The sequence below is a fragment of the Nansenia antarctica genome (genome assembly GCF_963989245.1).
Source record: "Nansenia antarctica genome assembly, chromosome: 16".
In the NCBI taxonomy this organism is placed as follows: Eukaryota; Metazoa; Chordata; class Actinopteri; order Argentiniformes; family Microstomatidae; genus Nansenia; species Nansenia antarctica.
The window spans coordinates 2743052-2763619 of NC_137686.1; the positions used below are offsets into that span (position 1 = coordinate 2743052).

Here is a 20568-nt window from a genome sequence, read left to right on the forward strand (position 1 = left end):
CGACACTTCAAATGAATGTGCAATAACACTATGTGCAATATGACAACTCTAGTCGTCTATCTGTACAGTATAGTATAGTGGATAGTGTACATAGCCTTTATTTATGTAAACCAGCTCCTTCCTTTCTTGTGTTTTTTTTTTCTTTCTTTTTTCTTTCCTAGCACCGGGGGAGCCACCCCTCCTAAATTTCGTTGTTTGGTACCTGTACTATAGCAATGACAATAAAGACCATTCATTCATTCATTCAAATACAGATCTCAATCAGGGGGGAGCACTGTTAAATGCGCAAAGTAAGATAAGAGAGGCTGCAAGCCTACCATTTGAATGAGCACATTTCGTACTGGAAGTTACTACATGTAATCTGAGGTCACTGTAACATGGGTGCATAATGTGCTCATACTCGTTATTACAGTGTGGTCAAATCCATAGGTTGTATCAAACAATGATTGTGCCATATTTCATGATTGTGGCATATTTCATGACTAAAAGTTTAATGATGGCCTGGTGGAAAAACTTTGCTCTGAAAACTTTGGTCCCCTATAATGAGGATTGTGGGGTTGTGTGTTGGGGGGGGGGTTGCAGTTGCACCTTGTTTTTTGGAATGGAGCGACTAGGTTCTTTGCTGCCATGGCAACAAACCACATGACTAGGTGTATTAGATTGCCTTGGACAGTGTGCAGCGAGGCGTGGTGTGACTGGGAGCATTCTCTCTGCCACTCTGCCCCGGTGGAACCCTGCCCTGTAGGGTCCTTCTGACCCACTGTTGTTTTCATACATACATTATCCATAAAGTCTATCACCTTCCAGGTACAGAACTAACTGTGTGTATTATTGTCATCTTTATTCTCATCATACTCTCAAAAATGTGTGTGAGGTTGATGGGGAAAATAGTTCTATAGTTGTTCTAGCACAGATAATGCTTAGTTCATGCGTACAGTACATGCCCTGTACTGTGTACTGTAGGTGATATTGATACCTTGGGGAAAGCTTACCGACTGTAAAGTGAACTGTGGTAAGAGTGAGTGGATGGTGACACCAAGTGGAAGGTGATATGTAGAGAGAGCACAGCTGATAACCAAGTGGGTCTGGCCTACCATTGTAATGTAGGTACAGTATTGGTGTCGTATACATAGCAGTGTCTAGACAATTGTACTTGTTGATGTGGAGTAGGTGCAGCTTGACTCTTATTATGTTGGTAGATTTCTCCAGCTGAACAGTAGCCGTACTGTATATGACCACATACTCTATGCTCAATGACCTTAGAGGCAGCACACTTGACATTAATTACTTTGTCATTATATAGCAAATCATGAAGTGTTGTCCTTTTACTTTCTGCTTTCAATGCCGTCACAGCCCACTGATTGTAACCATGGTAACTTATTAGACAGAAATAGTCACTTTCTTTTCTTTTTTTGAACCTCCTGATCAGAATGATTGAAGATCGTGGGTGGAGTGGTGACACCATGGCGGACAGAAGGCAACTGTTTGCAGATATGCGTGAGTGCGCAGAGACATAAAGACACCAACACAAACAATTTTTAAAATCAGTCCACCATTGATATACCGTAGTCCCAATTTATCATTAGTCCCTTCATATTGAACAATAATATAATCATATTTAACTAAATTATTTTTAAGTATACAGTATGTAGCCTTGACATGGAAGTAGGCTATGTGGGACCCAATGTTTTGTACCTACATATCTAGCAATGCCGTGTCATTTACCAGGTGTATCTCCATGAAGGCTTGTTAAGCCTCATTATGTAATAACTGCACATTATGTAATAAAATCCCAAAATGTAATAAAAAGTCACTTTCAATATGTAATAACACTGCATTATGTAATAACTGCACATTAGGTAATAAATCGCCTGAACGCAAAATGTAATAACGTTTGCCTTATTATGTAATAAATGTATTACATATTGTGCATGTTATTACAAAATAAAAAAATAAAAAGTGTGGTTGCACTTTTTTGGAACACAATTGAAAAAATGGAAATGTAATAAATATATTTGACCATGAAAAGCATTTTAATTCTCCAACATATTTTTTTTTTAGAATTGCATGTTGTGTTGAAACTAAATAGTATTTCTATCGACCACTTATATGCTGATTTGGTTGCTTTCTTCTCAAGTTATGAAGCCCCCAATGGCAATTTGCTTGTTTAGGAGACATTCTGAAGACCTGATAACTCATTCCTTCAGGGGATCATATTATTGTGATAAAAATGCCTTGTCTGGCAATTAACATTATGCAACTTTTCAAAGCATTTCCATTTTTTCAATTGTGTTACAAAAAAGTGCAACCGCCGCATTTTGTAATAACCTGCACAATATGTAATACATTTATTACATAATAAGGCAAACGTTATTACATTTTGCGTTCAGACAATTTATTACATAATGTGCAGGTTATTACATAATGCGGTGTTATTACATATTGAAAGTGACTTTTTAATTACATTTTGGGATTTATTACATAATGTGCAGTTATTACATAATGAGGCTTAACAAGGCTGAACATGGTAAAGATCTGCAGCAGACTCTTGGATTCTTGAGAACACTGTCTTGCGTGGTCTTTAGTCAAGTTCAAGGTCTAGGATTAATCTCATAACATTCTCACCATGAACATAGTGTGAAGTCACACTTTCCCCAGCTCCATACAGTCTGTCTATCATTCCTGTTATTGACAGTTGTGTTTTGTTGTTCCACACAAAATGTGTATTTCTCACACAGGGGCTCAAGAGTTGGATTCCATAAGGTTGTCGACGTACAGAACAGCTTGCAAACTCAGATTTGTTCAGAAGAAATGCAACTGTAAGTATGATTTTACATCCACTATGGTTGGATCATTGCAGAGCTTTGCAATCCAGAATAAAAAAAAAGAAAAAAAAAGAAAATGTGGACAAACATACATTTATTGTTCCACACTTGACTCCAGGTTGAGTCAAGCTGAGTCAAGCTGAGTCAAGCTGAGTCAAGCTGAGTCAAGTGCTCCTCAAATATTAAAGTGTTTAAGATATGTGACAGGGTCTGGTGAAAAAGTCCCCAAGTAAGGCAAGGTCATTTTTCAGTTTTTACAGATTATGAAAGTGCAGATTGTAGGCTTAGTTTAGTTTAGTTTAGTTTATTAGTTTATTATATCGAGGACAATCCAAATACATGAACCATATAAAATACAGTAAAAAAGGCAGCGTTAGCCTAGTCGGCTAATTTTCAGCTGAAGTCCCCGGCCAGTTGCAACATGGCATCCTGAAAAGTAACGTCATTAGTTAAAATAAAACATTTAAATATTCTAAGAACACGTGGCTGAGACAAGGTACCCCAACATCACACTTGACAAAAAAAAAAAAAACGTAAGCAAGCTGAGGTGATTGAAGGGGCAAACACCACATACACACTTATGGGGGCAGCGACATTTCAAGCACATAGAAGCCACAGGACAATTACAGGCCACACAACATTAAGCACTTACAAACAGCAATACATTAAACAAAACAAAACATTAAAAAAAAAGGCAATATGGGGAGGCAGCACAGAGAGGGATTAATGAGGACAAGTATAGTTCTGTGTCAGCCAGGCTTTCATGTGTGTTGTGAAGGTGGAGTAAGTATGTATGTCTTTGAGTTGGTTGGGTAGTGAGTTCCAGTTTTCTATTGCTATCACTGAGAAGGATTGCTTACTGAAGGTGCTTTTCCTGAATGGAACTATAAGGTCGCCACGAGAGGTGCTTCTGGTGGGCCGTAAGCTGTGGTCACGCTGGTTTATGAAAGAGTTAAGCGGGGGAGGAGCTTTGTTATGCAGAATTTTATGGATGAGACAGATGTTTTTGTATTTGATGGTGTCTTCCCAGCTAAGGTATTTATATTTGTCTAGGATGGTACAGTAGTGTGTGCTTTCAAACGGTGTATCATACATGAAAATAGTTGAAGAAGATATGCTTATTTGAAAGTTGGTACACCTCAAACCAAATACCGGAGAAACTTGCTCTGAATCTAAACAGACGCGTTTGCTACCATTGCGTTGGTAAATAGCTAGCAGCTAAGAAGGAACATCGCTATGAAAATCTAACTGTATTTTTAGCACATCACAACATACTGATAGAACATCAACATGCTAAAAACCCATAACTACTCATAATTAGATGATCACAGTCCTTGCTTTTCCTAAAACGTAAGTTTGTTTACAAGCCATGTATCACTAACTCAGTAGCCTGAAGCAGAACGGGACATGATACAGTGAATTATGTATTTAATTATCCTAAAACTATTATCCTAAAACTGATCTTCAACACTTTCGCAATATGAAAAAAACACTTTTTTTGTTTTGTTTTTTAAGATGCTTTTTAGTCATTTGTACGACTTGAGAATTACCGACATGCTGACCTTTTCACCTTTGTGACGGTGTCACTTGACCCAGGTCTGTTTTCCTAGTCTACTGTAAAACTTATCCATTGCAGTACATTTGGTGGACATCTGGAATGTCATCGAGGCTTTCCGCGAGAACGGTCTCAACACCATGGACCTCAACACAGAGTTCACTGTGGCTCGACTGGAAGCAATACTCAACACCGTCTTCTACCAGCTCAACAAGCGTATGCCCACGACCCACCAGATCAACGTGGAGCAGTCCATCAGTCTGCTGCTCAACTTCCTGCTCTCCGCCTATGACACGTGAGTACCTCTGTGGGGTTATGGGGGGTCTTGGGCACACTGCAAAAAGTCAGCTCTCAAAAACAAAACTAAAAAAACACTAAAATGGGGGAAATATTACTTACAATAAACAAAATAATGTGCCAACAGAACAGGAAAATTTCACTTGCCAAGATTTTTAAAAACAAGTAAAAGAACTAGTACAGTCAGACCAAAATATTTTGCCTTGATTTAAGGTAGTTCAGCTTACTTAGATTTACTGTTTATTTTTATTTTTTTTAAACAAAGTTTTCATTCAGAGTACATATTCACAATGATACACAGAATAGTATCTACAAATATCACAGATATATCTTTTTTTCCTAAACATGGATACAAATAAGCCCCCCCCCACCCTAAATAAAATTCACAGACCTGTTTTAACGATGTCATGCCATAGTGACCTTGTTTTAACGATGTCATGCCATAGTGATCTTGTTTTAACGATGTCATGCCATAGTGATCTTGTTTTAACGATGTCATGCCATAGTGACCTTGTTTTAACGATGTCATGCCATAGTGACCTTGTTTTAACGATGTCATGCCATAGTGATCTTGTTTTAACGATGTCATGCCATAGTGATCTTGTTTTAACGATGTCATGCCATAGTGATCTTGTTTTAACGATGTCATGCCATAGTGATCTTGTTTTAACGATGTCATGCCATAGTGATCTTGTTTTAACGATGTCATGCCATAGTGATCTTGTTTTAACGATGTCATGCCATAGTGATCTTGTTTTAACGATGTCATGCCATAGTGATCTTGTTTTAACGATGTCATGCCATAGTGACCTTGTTTTAACGATGTCATGCCATAGTGATCTTGTTTTAACGATGTCATGCCATAGTGATCTGGTGCCAAGTGATGCATCTTGTGCAATAAAAGCCAAGACAAAGTATATGACATCAAGGATGTCAAAGAAACATGTAATGACTGTAATTGTCTTTTTGGTTGAACATGCATACACACACATATATATATATATATATAAGTTTATATACCTCTTACACAGTAGCGAGAGATGTGGACTGACCTCCATATAAATGAACGGACCACAGCGCTAAACCGGTTTCCTCCTTCAGGGAAGGCCTTGGGAAAATATCTGTTTTTGTTGTGAAGATGGCCATGGCAACCATCTGTGGAGGAAAGATTTTGGATAAATTAAGATGTAAGTTACCTTGTTCATCTTTCTTAAGGATGTCATTGAAAATCTATCTCCAGAAATTAGCTTTGAGTTCCAGTAAAGGTCTTCATTATCCTGCCCAATTTAAAATAATCTCCTGTGGAATTTTTCTGAATAGTGCTGCAGCCAGAGTGGGTATCCTTAGATATCTCTAAGATATCTCTCTAGATATATCTAGCTCACTAAGGCTGGGATTATATTATTAGCATTATTATATTATTATTTGTAATCTGTAGGATAGAGTTTATTACATCAGCCACAAAATCTACTGCTACAGGGTCCTACGAAGAAAAAGGCTACTTATTAGGCCATTGTTTTGAAATACAGTAATTGATATGAATGGCCAGCTATGTAGCTTTGATTTGTTGTTGTAATTGGATGTGTGCATTGTCTAAATGCTGCAATTAGCTAACCATGGTGACGGCTGACAATTATTTTGATTAATTAAATGTTTTGTAATGATTCCATCATCTGTTGTTTCCAAGATATTTTTTCACAGATATCTGACCTCGCTGGTATAATGGTCTACTCACAATTTGACCAATTTCTAAGGGAGGTTTTAAAGTTACCAATGACTGTTTTTGAGGGGCCTTCCTTTGGCTATACCGAGCAAGCCGCAAGAACCTGCTTTGCCCAGCAGGTGCGTGTCCCTTTTTATTTGACTTTAAATTGACATAAAGAATTCAACACAGCACACAATACAGGGAGGTTTCCATCCTGGACACAGATAAGACATGTCTTAAATTAAATTGTTCATTCGATGGAGAATCCACATTGCAGATATTATTTTGCCTGTGTCTGAGAAACCGGCCCAGTAGATATAATAGCCTACAGTATAGCTACAGTATAGCTACAGTATAGCTACAGTATAGCTACAGTATAGCTACAGTATAGCCTACAGTATAGCTACAGTATAGCTACAGTATAGCTACAGTATAGCTACAGTAGGTAAATTGGCTGTCAAAGTTCCATCTATTAGCATTTTCTGTACTACCACTACATATACGTATGTGACAGTGTCTGGTGAAAAAGTCCCCAAGTAGGGCAAGGTCATTTTTCAGTTTTTGACAGATTATGAAAGTGTGAATTGTAAGCTTTCAAATGATGTGTCATACATTGAAATCTGTTAGTTGAAGAAGATTTGCTCATTTGAATGTTGGTACACCTCAAACGGAGAATGGGAGAAATTCACTCTGAATCAAAACACGCGTTTGCAACCATTAGCTACCTAGCAGCTAAAAAGAAAACATCACTATACCAACATCTAACTGCATGTTTAGCACATCAGAACATGCTGATAGAACATCAACATGCTAAAAACACATAACTACACATAATTCGATGATCACACAGTCCTTGCTTTTGAACACATCCTAAAACGTACATTTGTTTACAAGTCATGTATCACTAACCCAGTCGCGTACGAATAGGTTGACAGACGATAGAGTGAATCCAATTCACTTAGTATTTAGTGATCCTAAAACTGTTGTTTGTTATATCGAGTGGGCCGTTTAACACTTAAACTTTCGTAATATGCACCCCAAAAAAAAAAAATATGTATTTACATTTTAGTAACAAACCTTTTTGGGTCATTTGTGCAACTTGACAATTGTCGGCACTCAGACTTTTTCACCAGACCGTGTCACATATGTCCCTAAACTGTACTGGAGGCCTAACTCTCACCCGTATATTGACAGAAAAAGGTTGCCCTCAACACATTCCTGGACACACTGATGTCAGACCCCCCCCCTCAGTGTCTGGTGTGGCTGCCCCTCATGCATCGCCTGGCCAACGTGGAGAATGGTGAGACACACACACGCCACGGCGTGTTTACTGCAGGGAACACTGGGTCATATAGGGCTCACAGCATCATAGTGAGTCACTGCAGTGTCCGTCACACACTTGCATGCTTGCGCGCGCACACACACACACACACACACACACACACACACACACACACACACACACACACACACAGACATGCAGCCCCACCACCACCATGAATGACAAGCAGCAGAATTAGACTCACACACACCAGTGAACACAGCACTCCCTCCCACATTGGATGTGAATCAAACAAGCGTTGTAGAGAGACCTGCACAACGCCTCCTCTCCCTGGTCTGTACGTACAGCACAGCAGGAATGATATATATATTATATATCTCTATATATTTCATTATAAAAATGGTTTGATTTATAGTAATCATAGACAGAATAGTTGACTGTACAATTGTAAAGTATTAGGCAACAAGAATGAATCAGAAATGCCGCAATTTGCTTCTATCCTTTATTCTATCTTTTGCTTCTATCCTTTACTGTATTCTATCGTTTATCCTTTTTTTTCAGTATCTTTGCAGAAAGTAAGTTTCCTTCAAAGTATACTACATTTACTTGTGTAAAATGAAAAGTGAAAAATAAAGTGGAAGATGCAAAGTTCAAACAAAAAAGAAAAACTGAAATTCCAGGGCTACAATACAATCAGCAATCACACCAAAAATGTCTCACTCCTGAGGGTTTTGGTCCACCCTCTGGTCTGCATCTGGTCACATCTAATGTCTTCCCTGGCAATGCATCTAGTCTATTTCATTTCATTGTATATATTCTGCTAATATTTTCTAGACATTTCAATATGATTACTGCAAATAGTGAAAATACCACCGCTCATCCCTTATCAGACTTTGCTGAGGTGCTGGAACTGAAGAGTATCAATAGAGTGCAAAATAACAGCATCTGCACACTCAAACACTGTGCAAAAAAACTGTTTATTGCGAGCTTTCTGTGATATATGATAGGAATATGATTACTGCAAAATTGCACCAAATAATTCAGTTTTGAACGTGTTCTTCAGAGTTTTGAACACAGTATGTTAGCAATGAAAAAATGTGTTGCAAATACATAGTATTTTGCAAGTGGGGGAGTTTGAATGAGAGAAGTGTTATGGCATTTGGAGAACGTAGTCATTGAATGCATTCTGTATGAAAGCAATGCACAAATCACAGAGAAAGAGTCACAGTTTTGTTCACATGGGTTTCTGCTCTGCTGACTGTATGAAGAGTTGTGAAACTGTGGTTTCAGTATTGAACATGGTGAGTTAGCAATCGTAAAAAACTGTAACAGCCTTCGCTAATGTGTGTATCTGTGCCTGTGTGTGTGTGTGTGTGCGCTTACTCATCTGTGTATATCTGTGTGTGTGTGTGCGCGTGTGCGTGTCTGTGTGTGTATGTGTGTGTGTGTATGTGTATATCTGTGTGTGTGCCTGTGTGTGTATATCTGTGTGTGTGTGTGTGTGTGTGTGTGTGTGTGTGTGCGTGTGTGTGTGTGTGTTTGTGTGTGTGTGTGTGTGTGTGTGTGCATGTGTGCGTGTGTATATCTGCGTGTGTGTGCGTGTGCGTGTGCCTGTGAGTGTGCCTGTGTGTGTGTGCGTGTGTGTGTGTGTGTGTGCGTGTGTGTGTGTGCGTGTGTGTGTATATCTGTGTGTGTGTGTGTGTGTGTGTATATCTGCGTGTATATCTGCGTGTGTGTGTGTGTGTGTGTGTGTGTGTGTGTGCGTGTGTGTGTGTGTGTGTGTGTGTATGTGTGTGTGTGTGTGTGTGTGTGTGTGTGCATGTGTGTATATCTATGTGTGTGTGTGTGTGTGTGTGTGTGTGTGTGTATATCTGCGTGTGTGTGTGTGTGTGTGTGTGTGTGTGTGTGTGCGTGTGTGTGTATATATGCGTGTGTGTGTGTGTGTGTGTGTGCGTGCCCCCCCCTCCTGCAGTCTTCCACCCAGTGGAGTGTTCCTACTGCCACAGTGAGAGCATGATGGGCTTCCGGTACCGCTGCCAGCCGTGTCAGAACTACCAGCTCTGTCAGGACTGCTTCTGGAGGGGCCATGCCAACGGTCCCCATAGCAACCAGCACCAAATGAAGGAGTATACGTCATGGGTAAGGGAGGGGGGGGTTTGTGTGCCTGTGTGTGTGCCTGTGTACGTGTGTGTGTGCCTGTGTGTGTGATTGTGCGTGTGCATGCGCGAGTGCGTGACGTAATTGCGTCAGGCTAGCCGTTAATGCCTGGATGCTTCACTACTATGCAGTGCTATATGGATGATGGAAAGAGACTGTGTATTATTACTATTACTATGGATTATTATTATTTGTGTTATTATCCTTGATTTAATAATTAATAATAATAATTTTGCCATTTAGCAGACACCTTTATCCAAAGCGACTTACAATTACGAATTACAGGGACATTCCCCCTGGAGTAACTGAGGGCTAAGTGCCTTACTCAAGGGCACACTAGTAGTGGTGTGGCTTCAGGCGGGATTCGAACTCACAACCTTCCGATCACAAGTCCAACTCACTATCCACTAGACCACCACTACCCACTGATGTGATATCCTCACCTCTGGTGTTTGAGAGAGTCCATATTTGTGAAGATGCTTGGGAAGTATATGGACGGGGTTTATGCTCCCGATCAATTAAGAGATCCACTCTTCTGTCACATTTGGAAGAGTATTAAGGTAATGACTCTCTGAAAGCCTCTGCACTAAAAAGAAAAGAGAATGAAATTATTTTTAGCATTTATTTCATTCAGGGTCATCAGTGTCATCCCACCAAATTCCAAAATCCCTAGCCTCTATGTTCCTCTTTAGAAATCGCCTGCCAAGAAGCTTTCCAACGCGCTCAGCAAGTCCCTCAGCTGTGCGAGCAGCAGGGAACCCCTGCACCCCATGTTCCCTGACATGCCAGAGAAACCCCTGAACCTAGCCCACATTGTGTAAGTACCACCCCTAGTCTTGTTCTTTTTCATTCAGTAACACAAGAATTCAAGGACTCAGTCATCCTTCATCAAATCAATTCCATATCCATCCAGCCTCACAAGTAAAGGGTTAGGGTAGATGAATTTCTGTCTGTCCACGTACATGGTTTTATAATTACCCTATTTCACTAGGAAACGATCGTGTAAACAGATGAACAAAGTTATATGGAGTGCATGAGAGGGAGGAGGTAGACTCAATAGAGGTGTTGAGATGTATTGCAAGTAAGACTTCTCTGAGGTAAACCAGAAAACATGAATTTATGTATTGTACACAACAACAAAAATGGACCGAAACAGCTCCGTTTTGGTATTTTCCAAAGGTAATATCTCATTTTATCAATGTAGTTAGCTGCACTTCCCCACCTCTAAAAAAAAAAAGGATTTGTTTACACTGCGACTTCATTGTGAAATAGGGTTATTGCTTAGTGCCTGCCACTAAATCTCAGTAGTAATCACAATCAATCAGCCTTTGGACAGACATGATCAATGGCGCTTAAGTGTAGCCTCAGGAATGACCATATGCCTAGATATGCTGCCTAGCATCTGTGCTGCTTTCCTCTGTCATGTTGGTCCTCTGGAAATCAACGATGACAGTAAACTTACTGTACTGTAGGTGAGCTCTAACATAAATAAGAAGACTACTATTCCATCAATTGCAGATACTGTGGGTATCTCATTAGTTTCATAAGGTTTATAAGGTTTCCAGGATAACATCCTCTTGTTTTTTACGACCAGTAATACTCAAACTTGCCTATGCCATTGTAGAGCTTTAGTGTCTTTCATACATTGTAGCTCAGGGTGAGCCAGATGTCCAATCAGTAATAAAGGGTGGTTTATCTCAATGGCTGAGGCAAATATTGATTTGGTCATTCTAAACCTAAACCATGTTCATGTTCAAAACCATGTTCATGTTCTAAACCATGTTCATGTTCTAAACCATGTTCATGTTCTAAACCATGTTCATGCTGAGGTGAACATTCAGTAACACCACGTATACTGTAGCGATCAGAATGCTGTTAAGAGGCTGTTGTTGTAACAAATGTTTTTGTTCTTTTTTTGCTGCAAAATAGTGACACTTGGTAAGTTTTCTTTCAATATTTGCTAGAAAATCCAGAATAGAAGGATTTAACATTTGATTAGATGAATAAAACTACCGTACTACAGAAGCTAATGTAATATAGGTTATTAGCGACATTAGCTGTTTTTAATTGTTGATCCTTAAGGGCGAATTCACTATTGAATGAATGTGAATGAATGTAGTTAATAACGTACATCCCTAGCACCCTGCTGCTTTCCTGGACAAGCTCTCTCTTGTCAAAGAGATTTTATCTCAATCAGACTAACCTGGATAGCTAGTTTTTTATTTTATTTATTATTATTATTTAATAGGCATCTCAATGTACTTCCACTGTGATGCACTATTGCCTTTTGATTCAGATATGGCAACCGTCCACATTTAGGTCATGCATTCAAAAATTATGTACAGTTAATGAACTTGGGGTGGTAATCCATATCATGACATTGTTTACTTGACAAGATTCACCCGATTGTCCCAATGTCCCAATTGTGTCTCAGCACGTCCTCTGCTGGGACCACGATCAGACAAATGGACGTTGTGTTCGGTTGTGTCACACACAGACACATAAACACATAGACACACACACACTCGTGTCGTGTTTTTGACAATAACTGTGTTTTTGTCTCCTGCAGGCCGCCCAGACCCATGAACAGCACCAACGACTACATGCTGTCCCACTCCATGCCCACGTCAGGGAACCCTTACTCTACTAAGAAGTGAGTAGACTGGGTGTGGTTTCAATAACAGCTTTTCCAGGATATTCCGAGAAAGACGTTCTTATCCAAAGAGTTCTTATCCAAATGCAAAGAAGTACAAAAGTCCCCTTAAGTCCACGAAAACACCTGTACAAATGAACCTAGTGTACGTAGGTTATTATAATTGTAAAACATGTATGTAGACCAATATGGCGGAGGTTTGATTGTGTGTGTGCGTGCGTGTGCATGCGTGCGAACGTGCGTGTATGCGCGCGTGTGTGGGTCTTTTCCCACGCACTCACTCTTTTGTCTGGTGTAAATAGCTTGCCTTATTCCGAGAATAATGAAGCTGAGCAAAGGAAACACTTGGCTAGGGCTGCTCCAGAACTGTTGAAAGGCAAGGGGTAAGTCATCCAGTAGGTGTGCCTGTCACAATGGCTTTGTGGCTCAAAATGCATGTGTGAACTAACGTAGATCGATAGAGTCATTAATAGAGCACACAGTACAATGGAGCGCTTATTGTCCCAATGGAACCATTGGCTGTTCTGACTCCCCATAGAAGGTTTACATAGTAATACTTAAGAGGCTATTTTAAAGATGCTAGATGATGCATGCCCAGTAAAGATCATTGGCCATTCATTAGCTTAGAGTACCTATTACAAACCTTCTCACATGCGTAGTAGACATTATCTCTGGAGAGTGAAACTAACTGCAAGCCACTAATGTTAGAGTCTCTCTCAAGTTTGACCTTATGCTGTGATGCTGTGGTTTAGAACGTGTTGGTTTAGAACGTGTTCTAACTCTGAGTTTACTCTCTCTGCATCTTCCAGTGACTGACATGCAATTAGACACATTTTCTAAACACATTTTAAATACTTCTGCTTTGTGTTTCTTTGGCTCTTTTTTTCCATCAGTGTAGGAACTCTAAGAATCCCAGATCAGATTCACTTTGCGGTGTTTAGACAGTACCTGTTTTCACATTATCAAATAAACAGAATGGGTTTTAAGGGTACAAATCTCGGCCCTTGTCTGTCTCCTCAGACAAAAAATGCTTTCTGGTTTTAGAATTAGAGGTGTGAACAACATACAAAACAAAGACGTTGTGTAGACATCGCTAGAGTGGATTCTGTTATTTATCACGGACATGACGCATCTATAATAAGTAGTAATAAGCAGAAGTATTTAAAATATTCTTCAAGACTCAATGGGTAGCTATTTATCAGCGACTTATAGATGTATCAGATATGTGACGCGTTCTAGTGTTTTGGTCTGAATGTCGGCAACCGATCAAAATGTTCAGACTTTTATTTTGAAACACGGAACTACATTTCAACTTTGTTGAGAATCACAACACAAACGCGCTAGTCAAGCCAAAATACTGCAACAACGCAATGGATTCGGTGAGTAATCCCCACTGCTACCTAGTTAACTATAACACTACTTAACATTGTTAGCAGGCTCACAAAACAAGCTGTGTTAGTTGAAACGCTGACATGTATTTACATTTTACTAAATAAAAGTCTGAACATTAAATCGGCTTAAAATGACTTGCGGCCCAATTGACCAGACCGTGTCACAATCTTCTCCAAGTTAGCTGGTTAGCAATGCTGCTTTTTAGACCAGCTGGCAGAGAGTCAGAGGAGCTACCAGAGAAGCATAACAGGCTTTGTCGTCTTCTTTTGACCTACGAGTGCCACAGTACGACCAGTCATTCTCTCTACAGTACGACCAGTCATTCTCTCTAAACCTGTTCTGTCCAGTTTTCTCTCTCTCTCTCTCTCTCTTTCTCTCCTTCTCGCCTTCTGTTGTCAGCTGTGTAATGCGTGTGTTTTTGTGTGTGTGAAACCCGACACCGTTCCAGGATAAACTACAACCTGGATGTGGCCGATAGACTGGCTGATGAACATGTCCTGATTGGACTGTATGTGAATCTGCTCCAAAACAACCCGACATGGTTAGTGGGATTCCTCTCGGTATAAACCACACCTGGGTCAAATAGTATTTAAAATCCTTTCAAATACTTTAAGAGCTTCTTTGAACCTGCCCAGAGTGCCAGGATGGGCGGGGTTTAGCACTTTTGATGGTTTAATTGCACCAGACAAACACGTTCAAGCACAAATACAGTATGTCATTGAAATGATTGAAAATACTATTTGAACCCCCAGGTCTGGTGTAAACTCAGTGGAAGCCATTCCCGTGCTCCGCCACCGACTTTGCCCTCTCCCGCTGTAGTCATTGGAGCATTAATAAGTCCTAATACTGCATACATTACTAATTAAAGGTGCAATTCTTAATTAGTTCTTTTTTTCCCGCCTAATGGCTGGCCTGCCACTTGTGCCACTCTCAAAGTCACAGACAGAGATTAGGATGCAAGTACTGACAGTCCATGATATTGACATTATAGTTTTAATGCATTGTTTCTTAAGAGATTAGTAACAAAGAATGAAGTAAAAAAAGTATGTATAGTGCTAAGCTCCTAAGGAATGTATAAGTATTCTTTGAGAGTCAATGTGCATACAGTATCATGAATTACTTCAGAACAAATCCCAGATTGTGCTTTTGAATATGATATATTGGGGATGGTTTCTCTGACACAGATGATGTCCTGGACTAAATCACACTTTACAGTTTTTAGTCTAGGATCAGATCTAGGATCAGGCTTAAGGGTGTGTCTGGAAAGCTGACCCTAGTATGAGACATTCACAAATGATTGACTTTGACAGCCAACATGTAATCCATTACAGGACGTATTTCATGCCATAAATACCACTTTTTGCCAGATATTTAGGAATTTTAGTAATAGTTTTTGAAACTAAGTCAGCACTATATGTGCTATGCAGCTGTTACATTGCTTTACAAAGTAACACATATTCATCACACAGTAAAAATGAGTTTAATAGTCGCAGAACGGTAATCCTCCAAGCGTAGAGTTTCATTGGAAACGTAGAATTTGCTGTGTTGGCTTCTTTGCTTGGTCAATTCACCGCAATGAATTTGTCATAAATCGTCCCTATAGCCATTTCTTTTCAGAGAATGTCTGTGTGAGTTTATGTTTTTGTCGCTATCTATTGGAACCAAAGGGATTTCTAAAAGACTCCAATACATTGTCTTAATGCTTTCTCACGAGGTCTACACAAATACTGTCAAATCAACAGTGCTTTATTTCAATTCTCTGAAAGGAAAGGACTCTCTACACTGTATTTGTATCTTCTGCTCTGAAAGATCATTCTGGAATACTTACAGACTCAAGTGCATGTAACCTTTCCCAGCATTAGTTTATTCTTTGACATGGACTGGACTTGTATGTGTGTGTGTGTGTGTGTATGTGTGTGTGTGTGTGTGTGTGTGTGTGTGTGTGTGTGTGTGTGTGTGTGTGTGTGTGTGTGTGTGTGTGTGTGTGTGTGTGTGTGTGTGTGTGTGTGTGTGTGTGTGCGCGCGTGCGTGCGTGTGTGTGTGCATGTGTAAGCTGAACATACACACTTTCACCCAGAATATACACACTTGGGCACACACACCAGGGGAGGCTGTTGGAGGTAGAAATCTGAGGATGGGCTCATTCCATTCCATGCATTATAATGAGCCCGTCCTCCGATATCTGCCTCCACCAGCCTCCCCTGGTGTGTGTGCCCAAGTGTGTATATTCTGGATGAAAGTGTGTATGTTCAGCTTCTTTTGGCTTAATAGCTATGATTAGGTAGGAAAATCATCAACAAACCAATAGCTAATAGCCTAATGCTGCATTCATTATTCATTGATAGTGCCACAACTGGTTTGACAAGTGTAACCAGTACAGCTTACAATAATATTATCAAATAATATATTTGAATATTATTCAAACTACCGTACAAGTGTTTGCATGTACCCTGAAAGCCATCTTACAACTAACTTTACACAGGTTGACACCATTTTCCGGAGTTAATTCCCATCAAATCATCCTTCCACTAAAACAACAGTACACTTTGACTTTCCCTGCAGTTTGTGGGTGGCTTGTGTGTGGTTGACCTTTCTGAGGTGAGTGAGTATGTCACAGTATGTCAACGATGTCCTGGTGTGAATTGTTCCCTCTCTCCGTCTGTCGAGCAGTTTGCTGGAGAGCAGTAATCACCAGGATGAGGAGCACAGCCTCATCGCCCGCTACGCTGCTAGACTGGCCTCGGACGCTGCCGCGGTGAGACACACATGCTAACACACATGCTAACACACATGCTGGCACACATGCTAACACACATGCTAACACACATGCTGGCACACATGCTAACACACATTCTAACACACATGCTAACACACATGCTAACACACATGCTAACACACATGCTAACACACATGCTAACACACTAACAATGTTGCCACGGGTATTACTCTGACTCCAGATGCAAGGCAAGTTTATTTGTATAGCACATTTCATACAACAGGGGCAATTCAAAGTGCTTTACATACATTATTTAAAAATACAGCAAGAGGAGCATAGTAAGAAAATAAAAATGACAATGAATAAAAGCAAATATAAGAAGTAAATAGATAAAACACGTATATGTATTACATCATATGTATTATGACTAGAGAAGGCGCCAGCTATCTTTCCCAGGCATGAGGTTTGTGACAGGATGAGGGGGTGCCATGTAGTCATGTGAACTGGGAAGGCATCAGCCAGTCTGATCAACACATGGTCTAGTTCTTTAATAAGTGTATAGAGATTGTAAACGGCTTTCTGGTGCCAATCAAATGACCGATCTGAAAGTTGAGTTGAGGACTGTGGACAACCAATTTTGCTTTTGCACTACTGCTGTTTGCACATACCACCTTTGCACATTTGTACATACCTCTTTTTTTATATTAGTCTCTAATTTATACATCTAAATCAGTGGTCTTCAACCGGGGGTCCGCGACCCCTAGGGGGTCCGCAGAGGTACTGCAGGGGGTCCGCCAATTTTTTTCAGAATAATTTACAATTTTCACCTAAATAATTTGTGACAATTAAAAAATATAACAAAAGTTATATTGAGTAAACTACAAGCATCAATAGGCAATAATAAGCTACTTTTGACGAAAAACTATTTACAAAATAAATTATTCCCATGGAGCAGAATCGAACGTTAGCCGTTATAGCAAGCTAGGTGTTGCGAACAACAGAACATGAACAGCGGAACAGAACAACAGAACTACATTGAAGTAATAGTCAATAATTAGCATATCGTTAGCAATCAATATTTAGCATAACAATACTAAAAGTAAAAACAATATATTATTAGTTACTACTATTAATTAGTGAAGCAGGATGGATACATTTGTAACAGTAACGAGACCTCGAGCTCGAGATCCAACGGCTACTCCTTCCACCTCGGCCCCAGCAGCGCCTGCCCCAGGGGCAGATAAACGCAAAAGAGAAAAGGCCCGAAAATATTCAGAAGTGTACCTAAAGTTTGGATTTACTTTCAAAGAAACCGAAGGAGTGGAATTGCCGGTGTGTGTTGTTTGTGCGGCGACGCTCTCAAACGAAAGCATGAAGCCATCAAAGCTGCAACGACACTTGGAGACGAATCATGGCCACTCACAAGATAGAGCACTGGACTACTTTCAGGCTCGTCTGCACTCTCTCCAAGGCCAACAGACAATGATAAGAAAATCTGCGAAAGTCGGTGAGCTTGCTTTGAAAGCTCTTCGCGTTGCCCAGTGTAAAAAACCATACACAATTGCAGAAGATTTGATATTGCCTGCGGCCACTGATATGTGCAAGACCATGTTTGGGAATGATGGATATGCAGAAAAGTTGAAGACTATCCCGTTGTCAGACACAACAATTGCTCGGCGAATTGGTGAAATGGCATCGGATGTGAGGGTGCAGTTAATTGAGAAATTACAAACGGCGGAGGCATTTGCACTCCAGTTGGATGAATCAGTGGACATGTCCAAAGACGCACATCTCTTGGCATTTGTGCGCTTTGTTGACCAAGACGAAATGTGTGAAGAGTTCTTGTTTTGTAAGAAGCTTCCTGAACGCACAAGTGCTGAAATTTTCAAAGTGATTGATGACTTTTTCGGTGAAAATGACTTAAGTTGGGCAAAGTGTGTCGCGGTGGGTACCGACGGTGCGCGCGCTATGACTGGGCAAAAGAGTGGACTGATGGCGCTTGTCAGAAAAGTCGCCCCCAAAGTGATGTGGACTCACTGCATGCTGCACAGAGAATCCCTCGCCGCTAAAGAAATGAGTGCTGAGTTTGCCGATGTTATGGACACTGTTGTAAAGGCTGTAAATGTTATTAAGAAGAGTGCCCTACAAACTCGCCTCTTCGCTTCTTTATGCGCCGCTACAGGAGAGGAACACACTTAAAATGTTTTATTACATGTGTGGGTCCCTGTTCTGGTTGTCTTTCGTCCAAGGGGTCCTTGGGCTGAAAAAGGTTGAAGACCCCTGATCTAAATGGTAAATGGACTGACTTATATAGCGCGACCTTGAGATCATTAGACGCCGGCTCTACCTCCTGTGCCATAGCCGCCCCACATACATACATCTGTATACACTATATGGTACATAGCTACCTTAACTGTACATAGCTTACTACTATCCTCTCCTGTATATATCTCTAACTACCCTACTTGCCATACTGTACATATCACTTATCACTATTATGTTTTATATCACTATTTGCACTTCTGGTTAGATGCTAAACTGCATTTTCTTATCTGGTAGTCTGGTACTCTGCAGTGACGATAAAGTTGAATGTAATCTAATCTAGGTGAGTGCGCCCTCTAGTGTTTATAAATCTATGGTTCAAATACGTTTTTTTGTTTGCTTGTTTGTTAGTTTTTTAGGGCATTTCTGCTTTATTGGGATAGAGACAGTAGAGAATGACAGGAAGGATGGGTGAGAGAGAGCAGGGATGACATGCAGGATAGAGACAGCAGGGGATTGACAGGAAGGATGGGTGAGAGAGAGGAGGATAGAGACAGTAGAGATTGACACAAAGGATGGGTGAGAGAGAGAGGAGGATAGAGACAGTAGAGATTGACAGGAAGGATGGGTGAGAGAGAGAGAGGAGGATAGAGACAGTAGAGATTGACAGGAAGGATGGGTGAGAGAGAGGAGGATAGAGACAGTAGAGATTGACAGGAAGGGTGGGTGAGAGAGAGAAAGGAGGATAGAGACAGTAGAGATTGACAGGAAGGATGGGTGAGAGAGAGGAGGATAGAGACAGTAGAGATTGACAGGAAGGATGGGTGAGAGAGAGGAGGGATGACATGCAGGATAGGTCGATGGTCGGAATTGAACCAGGGACCCTGCGATTATGTGGCATGCACCTTCATGAAAAGAACCAGGCGCCCGGTTTCATTATTAACAATACTTCTCCATGTAACTTTTGTAAAAAAAATAAATGTAAAAAATTGGGTCATTTTCGTGACTTCACGATTCCCAGCTTTTTACCTCTTTCAGATAGAGAATTTAGCAGAGCTTAGTTTGCAGTCTGCTCTACTTTTGTTGTCATCATCGCTTATCCTAAAATATCACCAAACTGCTGACGTTGCTCCTCCTCTGCCTACCTGCTACGAGAGGCGACGTAAAGTGGCATTGGGAACGCAGAGTAGTCATGTGTCAGAGTAGTTTAGTTTAGGAACGCATGTGTCAGAGTAGTTTAGTTCAGGAACGCATGTGTCAGAGTAGTTTAGTTTAGGAACGCATGTGTCAGAGTAGTTTAGTTCAGGAACGCATGTGTCAGAGTAGTTTAGTTCAGGAACGCATGTGTCAGAGTAGTTTAGTTTAGGAACGCATGTGTCAGAGTAGTTTAGTTCAGGAACGCATGTGTCAGAGTAGTTTAGTTTAGGAACGCATGTGTCAGAGTAGTTTAGTTTAGGAACGCATGTGTCAGAGTAGTTTAGTTTAGGAACGCATGTGTCAGAGTAGTTTAGTTTAGGAACGCATGTGTCAGAGTAGTTTTACGAGTAGGAGTAGGAGTACATGAGCACAGTATGGGGGTACGAGTATGAGTACTGGTATCGGTATCGGTGCATCCCTAGTCATAATACACTGCACAATAGATAAGAACACCCACAAAACACACAACAATGTGACATACAAAACAAAAGACAATCGACGTTCTGAATGAGACACTTCAAAAAAAA

At 40.4% G+C, this 20568-nt stretch overlaps 1 protein-coding gene across 1 annotated transcript in view; it reads left to right on the plus strand.

Moving 5' to 3' along the window:
• Positions 1–1430: 1430 nt before the first annotated feature.
• dtna (dystrobrevin, alpha) overlaps positions 1431–20568 on the plus strand; it is a gene marked incomplete at both ends in the record, with an annotated part of 61605 nt that continues 42467 nt past the window's right edge. The window contains 12 exons of the mRNA XM_080546546.1: positions 1431–1497; positions 2739–2819; positions 4462–4675; positions 5779–5864; positions 6365–6519; positions 7577–7682; positions 9637–9803; positions 10514–10638; positions 12391–12474; positions 12777–12857; positions 14315–14407; positions 16537–16621. Of these exons, the coding sequence (XP_080402672.1) occupies positions 1431–1497; positions 2739–2819; positions 4462–4675; positions 5779–5864; positions 6365–6519; positions 7577–7682; positions 9637–9803; positions 10514–10638; positions 12391–12474; positions 12777–12857; positions 14315–14407; positions 16537–16621 (1344 nt within the window). The remainder of the gene's footprint in view (positions 1498–2738; positions 2820–4461; positions 4676–5778; positions 5865–6364; positions 6520–7576; positions 7683–9636; positions 9804–10513; positions 10639–12390; positions 12475–12776; positions 12858–14314; positions 14408–16536; positions 16622–20568) is intronic.